This window comes from Aethalodelphis obliquidens, unplaced genomic scaffold (genome assembly GCF_003676395.1).
Source record: "Aethalodelphis obliquidens isolate GAN/ISIS:26980383/991018 unplaced genomic scaffold, ASM367639v1 scaffold11, whole genome shotgun sequence".
Taxonomy (NCBI): domain Eukaryota; kingdom Metazoa; phylum Chordata; class Mammalia; order Artiodactyla; family Delphinidae; genus Aethalodelphis; species Aethalodelphis obliquidens.
Window position 1 is genome coordinate 13,324,426 of NW_020837955.1, and position 23,346 is coordinate 13,347,771.

The following is a 23,346-nucleotide window of genomic DNA, read 5'->3' on the forward strand; positions in this document are numbered from 1 at the left end:
GTTTAAGCCCTTCCTATATTCCTTTTTTATATATATAAATTTATTATTTATTTGTTTATGGCTGCGTTGGGTTTTCGTTGCTGCACGCGGGCTTTCTCTAGTTGCGGCAAGCAGGGGCTTCTCTTCGTTGCGGTGCGCGGGCTTCTCATTGTGGTGGCTTCTCTTGTTGCAGAGCACAGGCTCTAGGCTCATGGGCTTCAGTAGTTGCAACATGCGGGCTCAGTAGTTGTGGCTCACGGGCTCTAGAGCGCAGGCTCAGTAGTTGTGGCGCACAGGCTTAGTTGCTCCGCGACATGTGGGATCTTCCTGGACCAGGGCTTGAACCCATGTCCCCTGCACTGGCAGGCGGATTCTTAACCACTGCGCCACCAGGGAAGCCCGCCCTTCCTATATTCTATTGGGATTCTAAGGTGTAATGCCTTTTGAACTCAAGGCGTTACAAAACTCTCATGTCACAATTTTGTTGGTGCAGATTTAGTTCCCAAAAGAATTTCTTTACTTCTCAGAAAGCAGCAGCTGAGGTTTAGGTGTGCAGTCACCAGGCGCTGTATTCGCTAGAGCCCAGTAGGTGGAGTTATGAGCTCCTTGCTACCACCTCCATACTGATGATGGTAATTCTGTCTTCCAGGGCCCTCAGAGTCATAACTCTCAGTGCATCCCATAAAAGCTGAGCTCTTTCTTAGAGCAGGTCATCTTAAACTCTAACAAGCTCTTATAAAAGGTAAAACAGGCATCAATATACAAATCAATTAAATATCTTTCCTCCTTACAGTTTAACCTTTGTCATTCCTGGCCTTTCCTTATTCCTTTTATTGCCTAATTAACTAACTGTCAAAACTCCACAGACTGCCCTTAACATCAGAGTCCTGGTAGCTCATTACTCATTTTTATTTCCAGCTTCTCTCACTCCCCCTTAGCTGAGGAAAAAAAAAAAAACTAAACAAAACACTGAATGGGTGATAGAAAAGAGGGAGCAATGAAGTTATCCCTCCATCCATCTCTAGATCTTGTCTGTTTCTCAAGCAGCCTCTGCACACAACACCTCAAAACCCTGGGAGATCCCAACTGAGAGATTTTCCTACCACCAAACTGCTTTTTCTCTTTCCCTAAGACAGTAGAGCAGTAGCTCCTTTTCTGTGTGACCATTTTCACTAGACTTGAGTATAGCTTCATGTTGACAGAAGGCTATGAATTTTTTTTTTTTTTTTTGGCGGTATGCGGTCCTCTCATTGTTGTGGCCTCTCCCGTTGCGGAGCACAGGCTCCGGATGCGCAGGCTCAGCGGCCATGGCTCACGGGCCCAGCCGCTCCACGGCATGTGGGATCTTCCCGGACCGGGGCACGAACCCGTGTCCCCTGCATCGGCAGGCGGACTCCCAACCACTGTGCCACCAGGGAAGCCCAGAAGGCTATGAATTTTTAACAACATTCCCTGTGACTTGCTCCAGAACCTAACTATTCAAGAAAAAATTTTTGAAGTTGTAAAAGATACACGTAAAACACTTTGAACAGAACGTAAGTAACACATTTGTGGTTTCATATGTAAGGTCTTCTTTTTTCTCAACAAACTTAATTTCATCTTAATTACATGGTTTTTGAAGATATTTGAACATGTTGACAATTGAAAGGTTATAGTTAGGTAAATGCTGTTGACAAAATAGATGTTACCATGATTCCAGTCATGCAATTACCTGATTGTGATAACTTCTCTTTTTTTAGCAGCCTTATTAATCATTTACCTGGTCCATTCCAAAGGGTTCTTTGTCTTTCTTTGTGGAGGGAAGCGACAAGGTTCAGAGGTGACCTCTGTCTCTTTCGCATCTTCAGTGACTTTGATCCTTTTTCCTCCTCAGATTGTCTCTGGGCAGAACGTGTGCCCGAGTAACAGCACGGGAAGCCCGTGTATAGAGGTCGACGTCCTGGGCATGGCCCTGGATAGCTGCCACTTCCGCACGAAGCCCATCCACCGCAATACTCTGAACCCCATGTGGAATGAACAGTTCCTCTTCCGGGTTCACTTTGAAGATCTCCTATTTCTTCGTTTTGCTGTTGTGGAGAACAACAGCTCGGTGGTAACTGCGCAGAGAATCATCCCCCTCAAGGCTCTAAAGCGAGGTAGAGTCAAATTGTCCAAAGTTCATAATTGTATCTGAGCGATGGATGCCCCGGGGTTCATGACACGCTTCTCTCTACTTTCGTATATGTTTGAAATTTTCACGTTAAAATAAGAGGCAGAAGCAAATAATACAAGTTTGAACACTGTTTGAGCATGTCTCAAAAGACATTTTTCTTTTACGTTATTCTAAAATCCGAAGTTATTGACAACGTCTGTTATGAAGTGCAGCCTCTCCCACTGTTGCTGATGTTGGGAGCGGCAGTCGTTGTGCTCTTGTCGACATACATCCCTCCCCAGATAGCGCCGCCTTACCCCTGGCATGTTTAAAGCAGGGACTGACGTGAGGAGAGGAAACCGAGAACAGGGAGGGTTGGGATGTGCTGTGGCATGAGTGGGACGAGGTTGGAGTCGGTGGTGGTGGTGGAGTCCAGTGTCAGAAGCCGGGGGTGGGTTTGGATGCAGAGCAGGGAAGGTGGAAAATTCTGAGCAAAGGCCAGAGCTGCTGGCTTGCTGCATGTGGGCTTTGCCATGGCCCTTGGGGGAAACATCAGCTTGTCGCACCTGTCTAGAACGTCTGTGCACTGCTTTCTCAAACTTTGATGTGCAGTTGAATCACCCAGGCTCTTAGTAATAAAATACAGACCCTGATGCTGTGGGCCTGGGGCTTGAGATTCTCCCTTTCTAACAAGCTCCAGGGATGCTGACTCTGCTGACCTCCTTTGAGTACCAAGTTTCCAGGACATACTTCCTCCCACAGCCATACTCTGCCAGCCTCTGAGCACCACCAACATGTTAAAGTCTCCTACTTTTTAGTTTTTCCTTGTTTCTCTTCTCCATTGTGTGAGTAGTGCGTGGTCACTGTGTTAGTCAGCTAGGGCTGTGTAACAAAATACCACAGACTGGGTGGCTTAAACAACAGAGGTTTATTTTGTCGGTTTTGAAGGCTAGAAGTCCAAGATCAAGGTTTCAGCAAGTTTGCTTTCTTCTGAGGCCTCTCTCCTTGGCTTGCAGATGGCCACCTTCTCCTTGTGTCCTCACAGGGCCATCCCTTGGTCTGTGTGCACAGCATCTGGTGTTTCTCCGTGTCTACTCTCCAGTCCCCTCTTCTTATAAGGACGCTGGTCATATTGGATTAGGACCCACCCTAATGACCCATTTTAACCCCATCACCTCTTTAAAGACCCTATCTCCAGAGAGTCACATTCTGAGGTAATGGGAGTTAGGGCTTCAACATACGAATTTTAGGAGGACACCATTCAGTTCATCACAGTTATTACAGAAATATGACAAAGTACAGAGAAGCAAAAACAGTTTTTTTAAATTATCCTTTTTTCCATCTCTTCAAAATAGTTACTTTTGGTATATATCTTTTGCAGGCTTTACACCTCTACCCATGTATATACATATTAGCATATAGTGTATATTTTGAACAAGTAAGCTTCCTACTAATCTTAGTGTTTTGCAACTTACTGGTTTTCACTTACTGATGTATGTAGTAATCAACTTTTCAGGTTAATAGCTATACATCTTCATTACCACTTTTCAGAGCTGCATATTACTCCATTTTATACTTGCACAAATACACACCATAACTTATTTAGCCAACCCCCTATTGTTGGAATATTTTATTATCACTAAAGCTGTTCTAAAATGGAATATTTGTAGAACAGTTATTCTAGATGACTTGATAAACAAAAATGATCAGGTTTTCCTACTATATTTGGTTTGAGTTTAAAATTTTCAGTTTGAGTCTAAGTTAAAAACAGACCTTGGACAAGTTAACTACCACTGGGTAGCCCCAAACTGTCCCCTGGGGCAACACTCCTGGGGAAAAGGCATCAGTTGGTTGTCACCCCTGCCCATCTTAAAGTCTTATTTCTCCCTATCATTTACTGACCTCCCTGGGGGATCTCCTTTGCAGAGCTCTGCAGTGCACAGCTAACAAGCTTTTCCCAATTCTGCATTGTTCCAGGATATCGACATCTTCAGCTGCGAAACCTCCACAATGAAGTCTTGGAAATCTCTAGTTTATTCATAAACAGCAGGAGGATGGAAGAAAATTCCTCTGGCAATACTATGCCAGCCTCTTTGGTAATTAAGTTCTATTTCATTCAGCTTACTTGTGGGGATTGCTATGCTGGAGGCAGGCTTTCTTGTGGTCCAGGAATGTGGCCCATTTGAGTTATTGATTAGGTAGCTACGGAAATACTACTAATAATAATGGCTGACACTTGACACTTTCTAAGCACTTTACACATATACTAACTCACTTAATCCTTTCCATAACTTCATGTAATAGCTATTAGTATCATCTCCATGTTACAAAGGAAGGTAAGAGCTAAGTACACCTGAGGTCACACGGCTATAAACCCAAGTTCATCTAGTGCCAAAGCCCATACGCTGAACGAGTACATTATAGTGCCTACCAGGGAAGTGAGCCAAAAATAACAACACGGGGGAAAGGCTAGTTATGCAAAGCCTGCTAGGAAGCATCTTGATACTTCTAGAAAGTTTAGGTTAGACGAGGAAAATCCTTTGCTTCTTCAGCAGTCCAGGGGCAGACATCACAGGCGAGCAGGGTCGGGTGAGCAGCCAGGCACTGCTGGTGACACATAACTGCAAGCATAGCGATCCCCTGCACCTGGGGAGAGACAGCATCTGCACTCTTGGGAGTGGGAGAGGAACACCCCAGAAAGGGCCACCTTTACAGGAGCTGTGTTTTAACAAGTTCCCCAGGTAAGGTCCAAGCCGTTGAACTTCCAGAACCATTGGACCAGCACTCACCCCAATAATGCAGGGTTGTTTGCTTAAACAAGGAACTCTCCTTTAATTAACTGGTTAATTCCACTCTGCTTGCTCTTTAAAAATTAATATAAAAGGGTGTCCATCAATCGCCTCTTTACATGTTTAATAATCTGTTCATGGTTGCATCAATCTTGTACTTCAGCAGGGTCCTAACAACCTTTGGAAAGGCGCCTTCTGTGCTCACAATGGCGCTGGGTTTAGCCACTGCTGCTGCCACCTCTGAATAGCCCTGCTTTCTCCTCTGCTTCTCTTTCCCTAAGCTCAACAGTTTCTTCTCTTTCTCTGTCCCTCACCTTGTTTTCTTAAGTTCTCCTCCTTTTCCTTTCAACGGGTGATCGAAGTTGAGCACAGCACTTTGGCCAAAGTAGGGGGAGGTATTGCCTCTGCCTGGTGCAGAGGACTGGGAAGCAGGGACGGGGCTGCCTGGTACCTAAGAGCAAGAATTAGATGCTTTCAGAAAGGCAAGGCAGAGCTTAGTGTCCACTTCTGGGTTGGTTGCCCTCAATACCTATTAGAGCTGAAGATCCCACACATGCCATGAATGAACCATTCTTCCTCACAACACTTCTGACACCAAATGTGTGGTGTCTTCTCGACACTACTTCTCCAACTCTCTGATGCCAGCTTGGTGTCCTACAGTTCAGTTCAGTTCCGACACTATCTACCTGGGTTGAGCATCAGATCCCACAAGTTAAGGGCTCAGTCCCACAGCACGGTCCCCACTTCAGATACCAGTTGCAAGTCCCAGGCTGTCACTGGTACTCCTGACTGGCCAGCTATAAATCCAAGTGGTTCCCACAACCCCCTCCTTAGGGCCAGTAGTTTGCTAGAATGACTCACAGAATGACTCCTGAACGACTCAGGAAAGTGCTTTACTTACTATCACCAGTTTATTATCAAGGATACAACTCAGGACCAGCCAATGGAAAAGATACATAGGGTGAGATATGAGGGGAGAGGGAGCAGAGTCTCCATGCCTTCTCTGGACACACCACCCTCCCGGCACCTCCATGTGTTCAACAACCCAGAAGCTCTCAGAATCCCGTCTCTTAGGGGGTTTTATGGGTGTTTCCTCGCATAGGCATGACTGAGTAAGTCATTGGCCATTAGTGATTAACTCAACCCCCAGCTCCTTTCCCCTCCCCTGAAGTCAGCAGTAGCAGGGGCTGAAAGTTCCAACCATCTAATCATGACTTGGTCTTTCCGGTGATCAAGCTCCCATCCTGAAGCCATCTAGGGGCCTCCAGCCGTAAGTCATCTTATCAGCACACAGAAAACTCTCGTCACTCCAGAGATTCCGAGGGTTTAGAAGATGTGTGCCAGGAACTATGAGCAAAGACCAGATATTTATTTTCAATTATATCACACCATACCATCCTAGGTACATCCCAGGCAGCAGCATATATGCTTGGTAAATATGTGTTCTTTGACCTTGGAAGTCATCACCTTCCATTGCTCAAGACAGTAACTGAAGATCATCCTGGGCTTCTCCTTCTCTCTCACTGCCCCGTGTAAGACTCGATAAATCTGTCTCCTTAGTATCTTTCAAATCCATTCATCTCTATCCGTCCCTACCATCTTGGCCCTCGTTCATTCTCACCTGGCTTGTGGCTGTGGGTTCCTAACTGGTCCCCCTCCCTCTGAGTCTGACCACCTCTGTATGTCCTCCTTTAGGGCCTTTTAGACAGTTCTATCTAAAACTCAAATCTGACCATGTCACTCTTCTGTTAAAAACCCTTGCTCAGCTCTCCTTTGCTCTCAGGATAATGTTTGTATGTGGACTGGGCAGAGACTCTGGGAAAGCCGAGAGCTCATGGGTCATTTAAAGGGACAGCTGCCACCCTGCTCTCAGCTCTAGCTGCTTGTTGCCAAGCAGTTTTGCCAGATATTCTGGTTTTCAAGACTGTCAGGACATCTGGATTGGCATAAATGTTGGCAACTATTTCAACTTTTTAAAAATATAGTGCAGGCTGAGCCATACAATTAAAATGCATGTATTTTATGGTATGCAAATCATGTCTTAATAAAATTGATTAAATAATAAAAACGCATTGTACAAGCATAACAAAACAGCCAACCTCTCCTCCCCCACACCAAATAAAAACAAAATGCATGCTAAACAAAATATTTAGGCAGCCTTTTCCCCTCCATCACCTCACGGAATTCATTGAGGTTCCCAGAATGCCTTGCTTTAGGCCACCTCTAACGCTTTATACACAGGCTATACCAATACTGGGGATGTTCTTGTCCCGCTCTTTATCTGCTAATTCACACTGGGCCTTCAGATGATAACCACTTTCTGGAGGTGCTCTCGATTTCCTCCAAACCTGGGCTCCCAAGGAACTTACCATGCTTCTTATAATTGTCCACGTTCTCTCCTAGCTGTTCTATTCAACTGGGAGCCCTTGAAGCCAGGGATAATGTCCCATTTCTCCCTGAATCCCCAGGGGCAGGCAAAATGTCTGATTCACTGCCAGCCCTCCATAAATGATTTTGTATTTTAAATGAATGAATATATCTTAATATACAAACTGCTCAAAGACTTGTGAGTTATACACCTTCCCAACTCCTCCTAACAGAAATACTTTTTGTATCATAATTATTTGTATGCCTGGACAGCAAGCTCCTTAAGGCCAGAATATTTTATTTATCATCTTACCATCCAAAATTCTAGCCCAGTGCCCTGAAGAGGGATGGAACTCGACAGACACTGTTGAACGTCTCTTCATAAGTAAGGACTGACATACATTTCAGATAATATCAGTCCCCTAATTATGATGGAAAGAGACACTGTTATTTAAAATAAATTAATATTTTGGTGGTATGCTGCTAAATATTCTTACTAGACTATTAAGCAAGATGCACCATGGCCTATTGAACCACAAACAGATGCACCTGGTTATAAAAGGATGCTCTTGTTTTGCATTTACGTGTCCCTATACGTACGTCTAAGAACTAGCACTTCCGTATTGGTGTAGCCTAGAAACAATATGAGAATGTAAATGAATGAGAAACCATGTGATCTTCCTTGACAGATGTTTAATACAGAAGAAAGAAAATGTTTGCAGATTCACAGAGTCACAGTACATGGGGTCCCAGGTCCAGAGCCCTTTGCTGTTTTCTCCATAAATGGAGGCACCAAGGCAAAGCAGCTTCTCCAACAAGTAAGTTCACTGAACCTGTAGCTAATAAACAGTTCTCCTTTGAGGGGACTCTCTATGCACAGGTTAACATCTCGCTCAACATTTTACAACGGACTTAAAGTCAGAGAAAGCAGCTCGTGTCAGATTTCATAGATTATCAAACAGAAGCTACTACCAAGTGGTTTGGGGGGCTTTGTTTTTTAAATCCGTCCGTCCATGAACTTCGGTGTCTACTATCACAAAGCACTGTTGGGGTTTTGGAGATGTTATAAAATATGATGATGTAAAGTAAGGAAACATTTCCACGGACCACCCATAAAAAGTAGCATATTACTGTCACCCTACGTGAGTAATCACAGGGCTATAGCTGTAAAGCAGGACTGGGGAGGGAGTGACGCTGGCCCTATCATGCAGCTAACAGTGTCGACTGACCTGCTCCTGGAAGCTTCGTGCCCTGAATTATTGCTGTAGTAGTAGCTGCCTTGCCCCACACAACCCACAGCCCAGCATCGACCATAGACCAAGGGCTGGGGTAAGAGGAGCAGAGTCTTCTTGAGAATCTTCTGCTCCCCCACCCCATCCCCAGTTCATTCTGCTTCTCCAAGTGAGATGCAGCAGTGCCAAGTGCTGACTCTGGTCCTTGCATCATTGTTGGAGGCCGGTGGGGGGGATGCCTAAAGAGAAGAATGTTTGCTCAATCTAAGCCGGATGGTAGCATCCTTCTCTGGTCACTCACTTCAAGTTTAGCCTCTGTCGGTAACCTGGACAAAAGAAAAAAGTGTGAAAGAAAACATCAGTAAGAGAAACTATCATGATGGCTAGTGTTTATAAGTTCTCCTACTGTGTCTGGATTATGCTTTAGAATCAATCAGTGCCTCAATCGTAAAATGAAACAAAATTAAGAGGTTGTGACTTTGGACTTCCCTGGTGGCACAGTGGTTAAGAATCCACCTGCCAATGCAGGGGACACAGGTTCGAGCCCTGGTCCGGGAAGATCCCACATGCTGCAGAGCAACTAAGCCCATGCGCCACAACTACTGAGCCCACGTGCCTAGAGCCCGTGCTCCGCAACAAGAGAAGCCACTGCAGTGAGAAGCCAGTGCACTGCAACTAAGAGTAGCCCCCGCTCGCAACTAGAGAAAGCCTGCGTGCAGCAACGCAGCCAAAAGACCCAAGGCAGCCAAAAGAGTTTACTGAAAGGGGAATTCCCAGGAACTTAGACCAGATGAGATTAGCAGATGACTGAGTATTTCCAAAAGGAGAATGGGAGATTATCTTGGTAAAAGCTGGAACCAGGTTCTTTGCCCTCCGTCCTGTGTTGCAAGATTACAAAGAGCTAAGTTCACAGATTGAAAAACCTACAGTTTTTAATTCAGTAAGAGCTCTCATTCCAGCAGTGGGAAAAATAGTTATAACTGTCTGGAGATTATGAATAAATTGTGTCATTGCCCAGAATGAACATAAACAATCCTTTTTGGACGTAAGAGAATTCTTAGATCTTCCAAAAAGAATTATGCAACGGTGCAGGGTAGGTTTCACTTACAAATTGCACATCAAACCTATCCGAACCCCATGAAAATAGACTTGTTCTTTTGCCCACTCTTCAGAGGTGTGCCTAAATTTGCCTTTGTTTTCTCTTTAGAGTCTGACCATTGATCAAGACACCAAACCTATTGCCACAGACTATTTTTTAATGGAAGAAAAATATTTTGTATCTAAAGAAAAGAATGAATGTAGGAAACAACCGTTCCAGAGACCCATTGGTCCAGAAGAAGAGATCATGCAGATTTTAAGCAGCTGGTTTCCAGAAGAGGGATATGTTGGCAGGATTGTCTTAAAAACCCAGCAGGAAGTAAGTGTGTCCTGGGGCAGCCTACATTGTAGCAGCTCATATGTAACTCACCACCTCACCACTAGCCGCCTGCCTCAACTTCAGAATTTCTTATCATTGCAACTTGCTTTATAGTCTTCTTAAGTAAGTGTGGAGAATTGATTTTATTCTTCTGCACATATTCAGAATGTTAACTCTAAGTTACAGAAATTCGGTCTAAAAATCATCCCTTAGGAAACAAAGGGAGAAAGAACTGAAGGATTCCTTAAGCATGTCATCAGTGGTGCATCCAGTGTTTTATCTGTTTATGTGAAGACATGGTTATGAGGGTCACAGTAGTGGGTAATGGAAGGCCTGGAGGCATTTTGCGTTTGGGGCTTTGTTGCCTGTTCAAGTTTTAGCTAACAAAATGTTTTGTGCTAATACGTGAAATAACAGTATTTCTTTGAAAATATTCCATAACTTTACACAAAGTAAGAATAACCTCTCAGCCTTGGTCCGAATTTGTAACAATATTCCCATGATCATTCTCATAACGGAAACAATACGACTGCCCGTCAGCTCCAGATTCTTGGGCTCCTGATGGGGTTTGCTGATGGAACACATTTTTTTTTTTAATAAATTGATAGGAGCCCACTAACTTACTTCGATTTTTAAAAAATGACATACAAGATCATTACACAATCATACCTCATGATAAGTCGATAATGAAGCAGTTGAATCAATTCAACAATTCGATTAAACAAATATTTATTGAGCACCTAAAATGTGCCAAGCCCTCTTCTAGGCACATGATCTGCCTCTTTGGGGCATGTAATAGAGCTGGGCTGGTAAAACGCCCATTGCTGGTCCATGCTTGCTGGGACACAGTAGAAATAAGGAGCCCATTTTCAGCATCATGTGTTACTTTTTACTTTTTCACTCTACCTAACTATGAACGTGGCCTGCAGCATCCACAGAACTCTAGCATCTCCTCTGGGAACCAGAGCCTTCCCTCCTAACATTGCCTTAGATGATAAAAGGACACTTGCTTTAAGCAAAGAAACGTACTTGTCTCCCTAGCGTCCTCTCCCCATCAGACATACAAATTACTAAGACGGAGGAAAAGCAATTCTAATAATAATAGCTTTATGAGAAAATAGAGGGCTTAGCTGGATTTTTGAAGCCATCTTTAATTTCTCTCTAAATTTTTTTCCTATTTCTAATTGTCTTTGTCACATGTAAAAAAGTATCCTAGAAATGACAATTTCAGTGAAGAAGTGAGTTTGTTAAACCATATCTTTGCATCATGACTTACAGCATTTAACGCTCTCAAGCACCCACTAGTTTGAATGATCTCATGATGTAATGGAAACCATTCTACACAAAGAAAACAGGTTCAGAGAAGTTAGATCACGCCAGGGTGAGAAGGAGACAGCACTCAAGTCTTACGGCTTCCAGGTCAGTGTTCTTTCCACTACCCTGTGCTGGCCAGGCTGGAGTTGCATCAGTCTCCGCGGCTTCTCCCACACGCACCGTGGGAGGTGGTGAGCAGGAGGAAACGTGGGCAGCCTGCTGAGTGTTGCCTTGGAACTTCATCACATGGTTGGAAGGACCAGGAGTAAGGGGTGCCCCATATGCAACTTAAAATGTATATGACAGGGCTTCCCTGGTGGCGCAGTGGTTGAGAGTCCGCCTGCTGATGCAGGGGACACGGGTTCGTGCCCCGGTCCAGGAGGATCCCACATGCCGTGGAGCGGCTGGGCCCGTGAGCCATGGCTGCTGAGCCTGCGTGTCCGGAGCCTGTGCTCCACGATGGGAGAGGCCACAGCAGTGAGAGGCCCGCGTACCGCAAAAAAAAAAAAAAAAAAAAAAATGTATATGACAGCAGGCAATAGAGACATCGGGAACGAATGTTTAATAAAGGCTGGTGGAACAGAAGCATTTTGAAAAAAGGAGGAGAAATTAGAGGGGAAGCATTTTCTGATGAATACAGTACAGCAAGTTCTCCTTTATATGCCTTTGTTGGGAGAAGAGTTTCGAAATGACTGAAGTACATCTCAAAAGATAACATCATATTTCATGTATCTAGGCTTACCGGCTGCACAGCAACACACAATACAAATTTACTGATTGACGAAATGAATTTAGCGTGCATTGAATGCAAGCGGACACTGGCATAGCTGATAGATTTGGGCTATAAGTATTTCCATTTAGTTACTTTGTGGAACTAGTAACATAAGCAGTTTGCCCATGAAGCTGCAGTCTGTTACCTCTGGTCTTACCTGCCTGCCTTGTATGATTTTCTTGTCTTCTGGGCTCTCAAGCTGTTAGGTATCTTCCTATGGTCAATATGCTGTCCTCTGACACCTGCTGGATTTGAAGTCAGACAAACCTGTCTCTGACACAAATTAGATGGATGACCTTCAATGGCTCATCTGAATTCTGTAAACCTCTATGCCCTAATTTGTAAAATCTATGAGAGGAACTACCCTGCTTGACTCAAAAAGATTATCATGAGACTCATGCCAAACATGTAGACAATATGTAGAGAAATGCTTAGTAGACTGTAAAGGAATATGCAAATGAAGGTTATTGTTATGGTCATAATCTGTGGCTTCTAATGTGGCTGAAAACGGCTTAAACATTAATAAGCTCTGAGTAAAGCTCTAAGGAGTGCTCTTAGAAGTAATTCCCAGTGCATGGTCATTGGGATATTTTATGTGGCAACTTAGAACTTTTTTGTTTTTTGTCTTGCTTACTTACATCCTAGCTTTCAGAACCCTGAGATTATAAATTATGTCATGTGAATTAGCACCCAACCCCACTCCCCGATTGGTTAAATATATTATAATCAATGCAATGACATATTATGCAAAATCTTTAGGAACTGACATGAAATGATGATCACAGTCTTTTTTATTTTAATAATCTTATTTATTCTCTCGTTTCTTTCTTTTTTATTTATTTATTTATTTATGGCTATGTTAGGTCTTCGTTTCTGTGCGAGGGCTTTCTCTAGTTGCGGCAAGTGGGGGCCACTCTTCATCGCGGTGCGCGGGCCTCTCACTATCGCGGTCTCTCTTGTTGGCGGAGCACAGGCTCCAGACGCGCAGGCTCAGTAATTGTGGCTCACGGGCCCAGTTGCTCCGTGGCATGTGGGATCTTCCCAGACCAGGGCTCAAACCCATGTCTCCTGCATTGGCAGGCAGATTCTCAACCACTGCGGCACCAGGGAAGCCCTCACAGTCTTTTAAGTGGAGAGAAAAAAGGAGTTGTAGAATAACATAGGTACTAGAGTACAGTCTCATTTTATGTAATAAAAATAGACAATGGCTCTCTCCCCTTCACGCATAATATGATGAATGGGGTCAAAACAGTTCAGTTGTGTAAATTCTAGGGACCACGACTGCAAGCTTAATGAAATGATTGGGGCGAGGCTGTGTGCCTGGTTGGTGAGAAGCCCCAGGAGCCAGTCCTTTCTGGTCCTGGCTACAGTTTGGCGCCACCTGGTGACAGTTGTCCATTTTGACTTTAAAATCAGTGGGGACTATTCTAGGTCCTGGGGCTGGCTGGACTTTCCAGGACAATGACAGTGATTCTTGGAGTCTTCTGGTTAGGTAGCACCATTTCTGTGGCCTGATCTGAGATTAAGCTAGAATGCTGAGGACTGGAGGGCCTTCCTGCCACATCCTCAGTTCCTGAGATGGGGTTCCCTATTGCTCACTTGCCTTGCCTCCCCCTTGCGGAAGACAGCTTTACATAACCTCATTTGACAGGGGCCATTTGATGATCACATTATATCTAAATTCACATAATTCCAGGGTTTCTTTGTATATATTTATTCACATATACAAAAATACATTTGTATATCCATAGCAGATGGTTAAAAGGATATGCAACCTAATAACAGTGGGTTTTTTTGTGGAGAATGAGATGGGAGAGGTGGAAGAGAAAAAGAAAAAAGGTAGAAATGGGAAGTTTGCCTTTTTATTGATATATTTCCTTACCGCTTGAAAATTTTTTAAAAGATACATATGTCTATAGATATATCTGTGTATGTAATATATAATTATATATGTAAAATTCACTGAAAGCCAGCCCACCAAAAGCCATCTAACCTGATGACCAATTCTCATAATTATTGAGAATTTTGTCGATATTCCTTTCGATGTGACTTACTTCCAGTCATTGTTTTAGCCTTTCCACTGTGGGTTTTGTTCATCCAGCCTGCCTGAATGCCGATTTTGCATGTTTCACGTTTCAGATGTCTAGCATTTCTTAAGTGCTCAAGGTCTGTGGGGGAATGGGTAGATTTCTCTTAAATGTATTTATTGTGTTCTTATTTGGCTTTTAGTAATTGGCAAAATGGCATATTGTCTTTTTACAAATTTATCTCTAGCTGATTTGGACTCAAAATCCACAGCTCATAGGAGCAGATCTACTGGCTTGTTCTGGACCAAACCTTATCAGCGTGTCAACATCAGCAGAAACTTACAGTACTTTCCTCCTCTAAGAAGAGATGTAAATCTTTTTAGAATAGTTTATGAAATAGTAACTAGCGTATGGAATATAAAGCTAAGAAGTTGTTTCCACGTTACCAAGATCCATGTCAAATTTTTGCTAGGCTTTTCTTTCCTTATTCTACACCATCTTACCATCCACTCAGACTTTTCTTCTTTTTTAACACAGAACCTGGAAGAGAAGAGCATCGTTCAAGATGACAAGGAGATGATCCTGAGCTCAGAGGAGGAGAGTTTCTTTGTCCAAGTGCACGACGTTTCTCCCGAGCAGCCGCGGACAGTCATCAAGGCGCCCCGTGTCAGCACTGCACAGGACGTCATTCAGCAGGTGAAGGCCTCCCCTTCCTCCCCTCAGTCCTGTCCTCAGTGTGAACTATTGGGACAAATCAGATTTCAGCTCCCTTTGTGAATGAGGTTTTAGAACAAAGGGGACCTGACAAGGGAGAGTGTGCCTCTTAAGGCTGGGAAATACTGATTCCTTCAACGATACTTGCCCAGTATCTGCTGTGAGTCAGGCTCTCTCTGAAGCCTCAATAATGGATCTAGAAGGTGGCTCTGCAGAGCGGGAATGTCATCATCCCAGAAAGGCCTAAGCCAATACTTAATGGCCATCTCTCAGGGATCCTTCAGAGGACATGCAGGAGGCCTCCTCTGACCCTCTCCCCTCCTCTGGTCATGCTTCTCTGTGTACATGGCTTCAGAGAACTCTGTTTCCTTCTTTTGAAGCCCTGTTATGGTTTGCGTTTATTAAACACTCACTTGAGAAGATAGCATAACAGTTACCAGACTCTAGATCAGATTGCTCCAGGTGCAAATCCCAGCTCTACTTCTTACTAGCTCTGAGAGCTTGGACAAGTTATTGAACCATCTGAGCCTTAGTTACACTGGTGTGCTGGTAAACTGGCTCGCTTCAAAAAAACAAAAAAAAAAGGCCCTGATTTTGTAGCATTTGCCAGTTTCTATCTTGTAAATCCTCCCACCACATCTGATTCCAGTGGACTCCAGCACAACACCATGTGCTAAGCTACCATGCAGATAACATGGAGATAGTACATTAGCACTTTCCTTATAGAGTTATTGTGAAGACTAAGTAAATATATGTAAAGCATATTCGCCTATTACAACACCTAGCACATGGCAAACACTACTTAAGTGCTATTTGCTATTCTTATTGCATGATAGTTTGGTTAATATTAGCCTCTTTAATAGACCTTGAACTCCCCAAACTATATACAGTATCTGGGACATAGTAAGCCCTCACTAAACATGTGATGAGTGAATAAATGCATAAATGAAAGATAATCTTGTACTAAATGAGAAGTGAGACCAGGTAAGTTCTAACATCTAAGACTCTGAGATGAAGAGGGAGCCTCGTGGAACAAAGAGGCTCCCGAGGGTCAAGATTCTGTCCCTCACTGTCTGCATGACCTTCCATCTCTACCAGCTTTGGTGGATGCAGAAAATCCAGTTCAAGTCCTTTTTCTGTTACTTACTAGCTGTGCATCCACTGGAATCTGCCTGACCTCTGTATGCTTAAACTTCCTTGTCTGAAAAACGGGCAGAGTAACACCTAAATCATGGACGGTTGTGAAGCTAAATGAGGCACTGTGGGAAAGTTTCTGTAAGCTAGCTACAACTACGACAATGTATAATGAGAAGTGGGATGACATGATCTGAAAGACCCCCTCCATCTCTTAAAGTCTGGTATTTTCCCACCTCAAAGTCTCATCTACAGTGAAGCAGGTGTTGGAGATAGTGTGTCTTTATTCAGTTGATCATAACTTGTCTTTCAGACCTTATGCAAAGCCAAATATTCCTATAGCATCTTGAGCAACCCGAACCCGGGTGATTATGTGCTTTTGGAAGAGGTGGTGAAAGACACTGCCAACAGGAAGTCTTCTACCCCAAAGTCCTCCCAGCGTGTCCTTTTGGATCAGGAGTGTGTTTTTCAAGCTCAAAGCAGGTGGAAAGGTGCAGGAAAATTCATCCTTAAGCTAAAGGAACAAGTGCAGGTAAAGTGCAAGGTTATTTTTCTCTCTTCACAAATTATTTGATATTCATAACTACAGTGTAATCAAATTCAGGAGCTAGTGAAATCTAGGGGAAAGTTCCCGAGTCAAGGAAATTAGTCGGAAGAATGTTGTTTGGCTGTTTTCACTGTGTGGAAAGAAATGTCTTCCCCTCTGAGCTTCCACAGTCCTGAGAGGGGAGTCCCTCAGCCCTGCTTTCCAAAGCTCTACTTACTAGAAAGGGAACAGGAAAGGAAGGGCTTTTTCTGATAGTGTCATGTGATTGGGGACCCTGGCTTTAACCTAATACCAATGGAAGATTCTCGTTTTCCACAGGCATCCCGAGAAGACAAAAGAAAAGGCATCTCTTTTGCAAGCGAACTCAAGAAGCTCACCAAGTCGACTAAACAGCCCCGAGGACTCACATCACCTTCTCAGGTCTTGGCCTCCGAAAATGTCCAAAACGAGGAGAAACCTGTGGGCGGCTTGTCCTCCAGTGACACGATAGACTATCGACAGTGAGCAAGGGTAGCACGTTTTACCCAGGTATTCTGAGTCATTGCACTGTTCTGAAACGGGGGGGTCAACTTACACTACTTTGTAAGACACAGTCTGTACACTGTCGTTTGTCTTTTCCAAGAGGAGGATGTCCCTGAGGCAGGTAGGAATGGTACCCTGAAGGAAAAGGGCTCTGAAGACACACATCACTTCAGCACTGATAATTTTAGATCTCCTTATTTTGTAGATAACTAAAGGCCCCAAGAGGACAACAAACTTGCCCAAACTACAACAGCCTTATTTCATCAGACACAGAACTGTCTTAATTACTGGTAACTCACATGAACATTCTTGAAGGGCTGCTATGGGCCACTCAGCTTTTATTCCTTTGGATTTCTAGTTTGATGTTCTTCTAATTTAGGTCTGATTTACTCTCAACAACCTCAACTTCTTCTGCCTCAATTAAAAAATGAAAATCTGGCATCCAGGATGTAATGATTAAAAAGAAAGCAAAATGACATAACAGCCTGCGGTAAATCATGCCTTTGGTTGCCAGCTTACTGCTTGGTGCTCACATACAGAGTAAATTTCATTCTATCTTAAAACAATTTATATGGAACCTGAATTTAAAAAAAGAAAAAGCATGTGAGGAAACCAAACATAGATTTCTTCTTTTCACTTAGTTTCTTAACGAACCCAAGGGATTATTAACGCCCACCTTTCACCTGTTCCATCACAGTTCTAAGATTTAAAATTCTCAAGAGACCACCTGCGCAGTGAAGGCATTGTTGCTTACACTACAGAGCTGCAGCATCTGTCTTCATCACAATCAGATATTTGTAGAAGCTCATAATTAAAGAATTTATTAATATCTCTTGACAGGGCCAAATTTGACTTGTAACAGCCCCAAAGAAGGCTGATACATTGAGCCAATGTTTAAGGAGCAGCTCCTAAAACAACTGGTGCCCTGTATACACTTACAAAGAAAGCTCTTTCAAAACAGACGAGGCCAAATACAGGAAACTGCCTCCTCCAGAACTTCTGCACATCCCATTATCTTGGGTCAGGGCTTTTTAGGTTCTGTAAGCAAAGACTCATCAGGAAGAAATCTCGGCTCTACGGCAGCAATCCGCATCACACAGCATCAGATGATAGTGAATATGCAGAGAATAGTGAGGCCCCGGGCGTCCCAGACTCTGAGAAGGCTCAGCGCCCATCTTCTGTTGCGGTACCTCTGGTATCCCATTTTTAAAGTTCAGACTCACTTCCTTTCCTGACACAGTGTCACCGAGACAGGCAGTGTCTCCGAAAGCCCAGTGAGCTTTAGGACTAAGTACCATGCTAAGCCTCTCCAACTTTTGGAAAGTGACAGTGGTAGTGGGTGTGTGAGCACACAATAAAGACAGTGATCAAAATTTCAAATATTGTTTTCCATATCAAGAACCTAGCATCAAATAAATCACAGGTGTGATAATGTTATGCACACCTCTCTATTGTAACCTCCGTAATGACAGAGTGAAATTACACTCTGCACATAAAGAGCCCTCAGTGTGCCAGAAGATTAATAAGTACGTAAGAATACAACTCCACTAGAAATTTGACTTTAAAATAATGTGCCTGCTATAATGAGCATTACTAGTTGCTTATATTTTAGGAGCGTAGGGAGGGTGGTGGTGATTGAGACGATTGCCTTTGGACTCAATTTTCCTATAGTAAGCAGATATTCAGAATCAGTCAATTGACCTCACATCTTTCACTAAACTTGGGGAAGCTCTTTAAAAATAGCCATTGAGGGACTTCCCTGGTGGTCCAGTGGCTAAGACTCCGCACTCCCAATGCAGGGGGCCCAGGTTCGATACCTGGTCAGGGAACTAGATCCCGCATGCCACAACTAAGAAATGAATGCCGCAACTAAAAGATCCCACATACTGCAACTGAAGATCCTGCACACGGCAACAAAGATCCCTGTGCTGCAACTAAGACCCAGCGCAGACAAATAAATAAATAGATAAATAAATATTTTTAATTAAAAAATAAAATAAAAATAGCCATTGATATAATAGTAATAGCCATTGGTGCATCTATGGGAATATAGATCCCATGTTATTAATTTTACAAATGGTGTTTCGAAGAAAGCATTTGTGAAAAAAGAAGGGCCTTTCTGTATATGCTCGTAAGAAAAAAAGTTTAACATTTTTATTGCTTTCTGAGTGATATATTTCATGTTATTTGTTCTGAAATATTCACCTCTAAAGTTTCAAGTTACCTCCTAATAATAATCTAAGAATTTCTAAACAAATAATTAACTTACTCAACTAGTTGACAGACGTCCACCTTTTTTTTTTTTTTAAAGCTGAACAGTTTAATTATGGTTTTAAAAAAAAAATCTTTCTAAAGAATGTGATGTTCCAGGGCAGAAATAGCCTAATGTTCCACCTCCCAGGAACATCATGTTCTACCACTGTGAGTTTATAGGAAATAGTCTCTCCCCCAAACCCAGTCACCAGAGCTTGGGTTTCTGTTGGTTGAACAACCTTAAACCTTGCTACACTATGGACATTTCTGCTCCTTCACTTTAAAGAGACTAACAAGCCTATGTATACAATTTTACAGGTGAAGATCTTTGGGCAAGAAGTTATAAAGTCAAGAATGAACATGATGGAAACAAATATAACTTCCTTATTTTCATTAGACTTAAACTGGAAATTGATGATTTCTGAACTTGCGATATGAGGTCCACACTGAGGTCAAGCAAAATGGCACAGGGCTGGCTACCAACCAGTTTCCTGATGAAGCAAAGAAGCCCAGCAGACTGCCACTTTACATGTGTCAACAGTTGGAAAAACCATTGCTAACCTTGTAATAATTGACTTAGAACAAGGGTCAACAAACTTTGTAAAGGGCTAGACAGCAAATATTTTAGGCCTTATGGGCCATATGGTCTCCACTGCAATGACTCAACTCAGCTATAGTGCAAAAGCAGCCATAGACAATACACACGTGAATGAATGTGGCTGTGATCCAAGAAAACTATATAGACACTGAAATTGTAATTTCATACAATTTTCCCATGTAATAAATATTCCTCTTTTGATTTTTTAAAATCATTTAAAAATGTAAAAACTATTCTTAGTTCAAGAGCCATACGAAACCAGGTGGCAGGCTGGATTTGGCCCAAGGGCCATAGTTTGCTGACCTCACTTAGAAAACTGGGAACAAGATGCAGAGGTATGAAAACAAGCAGGCTAGTTTAGTCATACATTTTATGGCTGAGAATTGGAAGATTCTGGGCATTGCAAGTGTAAATATGTCCTATAAGAGTCATTAAAAATTAATTCAATTTAGTTTCTATATTGTGTACCATTGTGAATTCTGTAGTATTTCTTTTTAGCTACAGAATAATGTTGGGTTTTTTTTACGTTCATTGCTTATATATTCACAGACTTTTGGTTTCCATAAAATGAAGTTAGAATAACGTATATCTACTGAGTTGTGACATCTTAACAAGAAACTTAACCATGTTTTTAAAGCAAAAGTAGATTGTTGGTGTTTATTTATTTCACTAGGTCTGTACTGACATTGTACCTGTATATTTATTATACACAGCTTTCTTGATGCTGCTTGCAGATTAGAAGCGTTAGTGGTTCTCACTATTTGAAGACAAATCTCCTAAAAAGATAATGTATGCTCTGGATATCTGAAACAGGCCAGAATTGCATGTAACTTGCCATTTAATGTAAATTATTTTAAAAACCTTGCTGTATAAAACTATCATGTATGTGTAAAGGATTCTTCTTATTCTTGGCATGAAGCAAGTTATGATTTTTAAAATGAAAGGTGTTCCTCTAAGTAAAATCCAAATTTTATCTTTCTATTGACATTAAAATTTAAGATGTTTTTCTTCAAATTATAAAACACATTAAAAATCCTAACCCTTGCTTTGAGAAGTTTTTCACCATAAAAAGTGAATAAAACAACCCCCAAGTTCCTTGCATACGCTAACAAAAGTGTTAAAAACACACGGCCCGGCTTTCATGTTACTGGAAGTTCTGACTGAGTCAAAGCTTTAATGCTAGAAGAGCCACATTTGCTTGTCAACAGAATTCAGGCTATTCCAGTTTGATGTCATTTGTACATTGCTACAGGTTTCTTTTTAAATCAAATAATCAGTCTACAACAAATGTACAATGCTGCCTCATTTTTTAAAATATTCCAGAAACCGTAATCAAGTTTCTCTAAACTAAGAGGCATTTTTTCCTCTGGTTGGGCTTACTGTGTCATAAAAATTGGGTTACTGGTCTAACTGGCAAGAGTCAAGATGAAAACTGTGCAGAGTAGCGAGATGGAAAGCAAGACCGGTCTCACTAGGTTTATCACTTGGCCTTCACTCTAAGCCCTGCAGCGCCCCACCCCATGGCCCTTAGCACAAAATCTGAAACTTACCTTGAGACTGCAAGGGAGACTAGGTTTTAGCAAGTGAGTGAACCCAACCTCCGGCCTATGTTGCAACCCAACTTGATGGTTCATTCTGAGGTGAAAGGACATACTCTGCTGTATTTGAGTCTTGGGGGCTTTAGGGGGGACTACTCTACTATTACAGCTAACCAGCACAACCTGGTGTTTGCCAAAAGTAGGAAATTTTGATTTAGAACGTCTCTGAATTATACAGTTATATTACTATAGCAAATGAAAGAAATTATCCCATTTAGAATGCATCTAAAATAGTCACCCACACTATACCCATTACTACTTCATACTTTCCGTACCATTAAAAATTTGGGTAGCAAACCTTCATCAGTAAAGTCGATGTGGAAAAGAATCTAAATAATACAAGCTGGCTGAAACCCCCACCAAGTGGGAGAAATGAAGGGTATGGTGCCCACAAGCACGCAAACCCCAGACGGGTTGGAACCAGAAGGTTGATGATGCTGCCTCCCACTTACGTCACCATCAACCAATCAGAATGTCCTTGAGCTGATGGCGCCCTCTTTGAACCATTACTATAAAACTCCTCACTACCCGCTCCAGGTCGGGACACACAGTTTTGAGGGCATTAGCCCCCTGTGGCCCCCTTTGCCTGGCAAAGCAAGAAGATGTTCTTTTCTACTTCACCCAATAAACAAACAAACAAATATGCAAGCTGTATTTACTACAAGATTTTGAAAAAAAGTATTTTTAAATGCTTCACTAAAAACAGAAAGGAGCATGAATTCTGTTAGGTGGCGCCACGTTTAAGATTATGATAGCTGGCAAGAAAAGATTAGAACAAGAATCCAATGTGATGTGTGATGCTGGAAAAAACATTAACTTCCTCTCAGTCACCTCCTCTGTAAATGTTTGTTTCACAAACTAACGTGAGATTATATAAGGGTGTGAAGGAGTTGAGAAAAAGTTTGAGGATAAATCTGCAGGAAGTAACATTATTTGTGCAGAAAGTGCCTTCTTAAGTAAAGGAACGTCTCTTTTCGTGTCATCCTTACCAAGTAAAAGTTATTTATAAATTCTCTAGCTGGGGAGAAATATGGAGTCTAGACTCAACAAAAGTGAGTCAAAAGTCAAATTTACTTTCACACAAAGGTCTCCCATCGTGATGGCTCTGGAGACACTGGAGGCTCACTAATGAAAGCGGGCCTCCCCTATGGCTCCGTATGTGCTTTTTTTTTAAACACATCTTCCCCTTCCTCTGTTCTCTCCCTTTCTAGTACCTCTGTAGACCTCGCCTCTTCTGCCAGACACCCGAAGGCCTTGCTTAATTCTGAAAAGTAATCAGAGCTTGCGTACTGGCCTGGTAAAACTGAATTAACTAAACCACAAAGCTCCACAACTCTGCTCCCATGCCAGTAAGGAGGATTTTCCTGGCTGGTGTCTGATCTTGAACTTGGCATAGTGAGAGGCAGCCTACACGGAAAGAGCTCTCTAGCGGGCTGCCTCAAACACTTTTAGTTGCTTCTCTTAAATCAGCAGCAAGGCAAGAAGAGAATACCTGGACCCTCCAAAAAGTTGTTAGAAAAGGAGACTGCCTCTTACACAAAGCCCAAACTTGGGTCAACATGATACAGTACATTGTTAACAATTTATATGTTCTCTGCCATTTCTTCCTATCAACTTCCTAAATGCAGTCCTTGCATGATGGCTAAGGATTCTGACAGGAATACCTGAGTGTTTTTGAAATACTGAATCTCCATGATTACCAAGCTGTTCGTACACATCTCTTAGATCCAAAACATACTATGCTCAAGTCTGCCATCCAGCAGGCCTCTGAAACCTTCCCTATTTCAGATGATACAGGTCTCTGAACTTTGAAACAACTCACTCTGACACTGAATTGGGTAATGTTGTGTTCAAAAAAATGTGTGAATGCTCTGACTCAACATGCAAGGGCATGGAAGACTGAGGCTACGTCTTATGCCTGTTATTACCCGACTTCACTTTTAATTGCGTAG

The 23,346-nt window shown here is 42.5% G+C and overlaps 2 protein-coding genes across 9 annotated transcripts in view; one reads left to right on the forward strand and one right to left on the reverse strand.

Moving 5' to 3' along the window:
* PLCE1 (phospholipase C epsilon 1) overlaps nt 1-20,730 on the forward strand; it is a 317,648-nt gene extending 296,918 nt beyond the window's left edge. Inside the window, exons 26-33 of the mRNA XM_027112091.1 lie at nt 1,853-2,114; nt 4,088-4,206; nt 7,956-8,084; nt 9,706-9,915; nt 14,566-14,724; nt 16,190-16,408; nt 16,742-16,951; nt 19,517-20,730. Coding sequence (XP_026967892.1) covers nt 1,853-2,114; nt 4,088-4,206; nt 7,956-8,084; nt 9,706-9,915; nt 14,566-14,724; nt 16,190-16,408; nt 16,742-16,927 — 1,284 coding nt within the window. The 3' untranslated portion in view covers nt 16,928-16,951; nt 19,517-20,730. The remainder of the gene's footprint in view (nt 1-1,852; nt 2,115-4,087; nt 4,207-7,955; nt 8,085-9,705; nt 9,916-14,565; nt 14,725-16,189; nt 16,409-16,741; nt 16,952-19,516) is intronic.
* Nucleotides 7,940-23,346, reverse strand: part of NOC3L (NOC3 like DNA replication regulator) — a 45,583-nt gene continuing 30,176 nt past the window's right edge. For 2 of the 8 annotated variants that reach the window (XM_027112093.1, XM_027112092.1), the window contains exon 22: nt 7,945-8,824. In XM_027112093.1, coding sequence (XP_026967894.1) covers nt 8,758-8,824 — 67 coding nt within the window. In that variant the 3' untranslated portion in view covers nt 7,945-8,757. Of the gene's footprint in view, nt 8,825-13,172; nt 17,984-23,346 lie in introns of those variants that run through there. The other 6 variants (XM_027112097.1, XM_027112095.1, XR_003433829.1 and 3 more) reach the window with 5 other exon arrangements.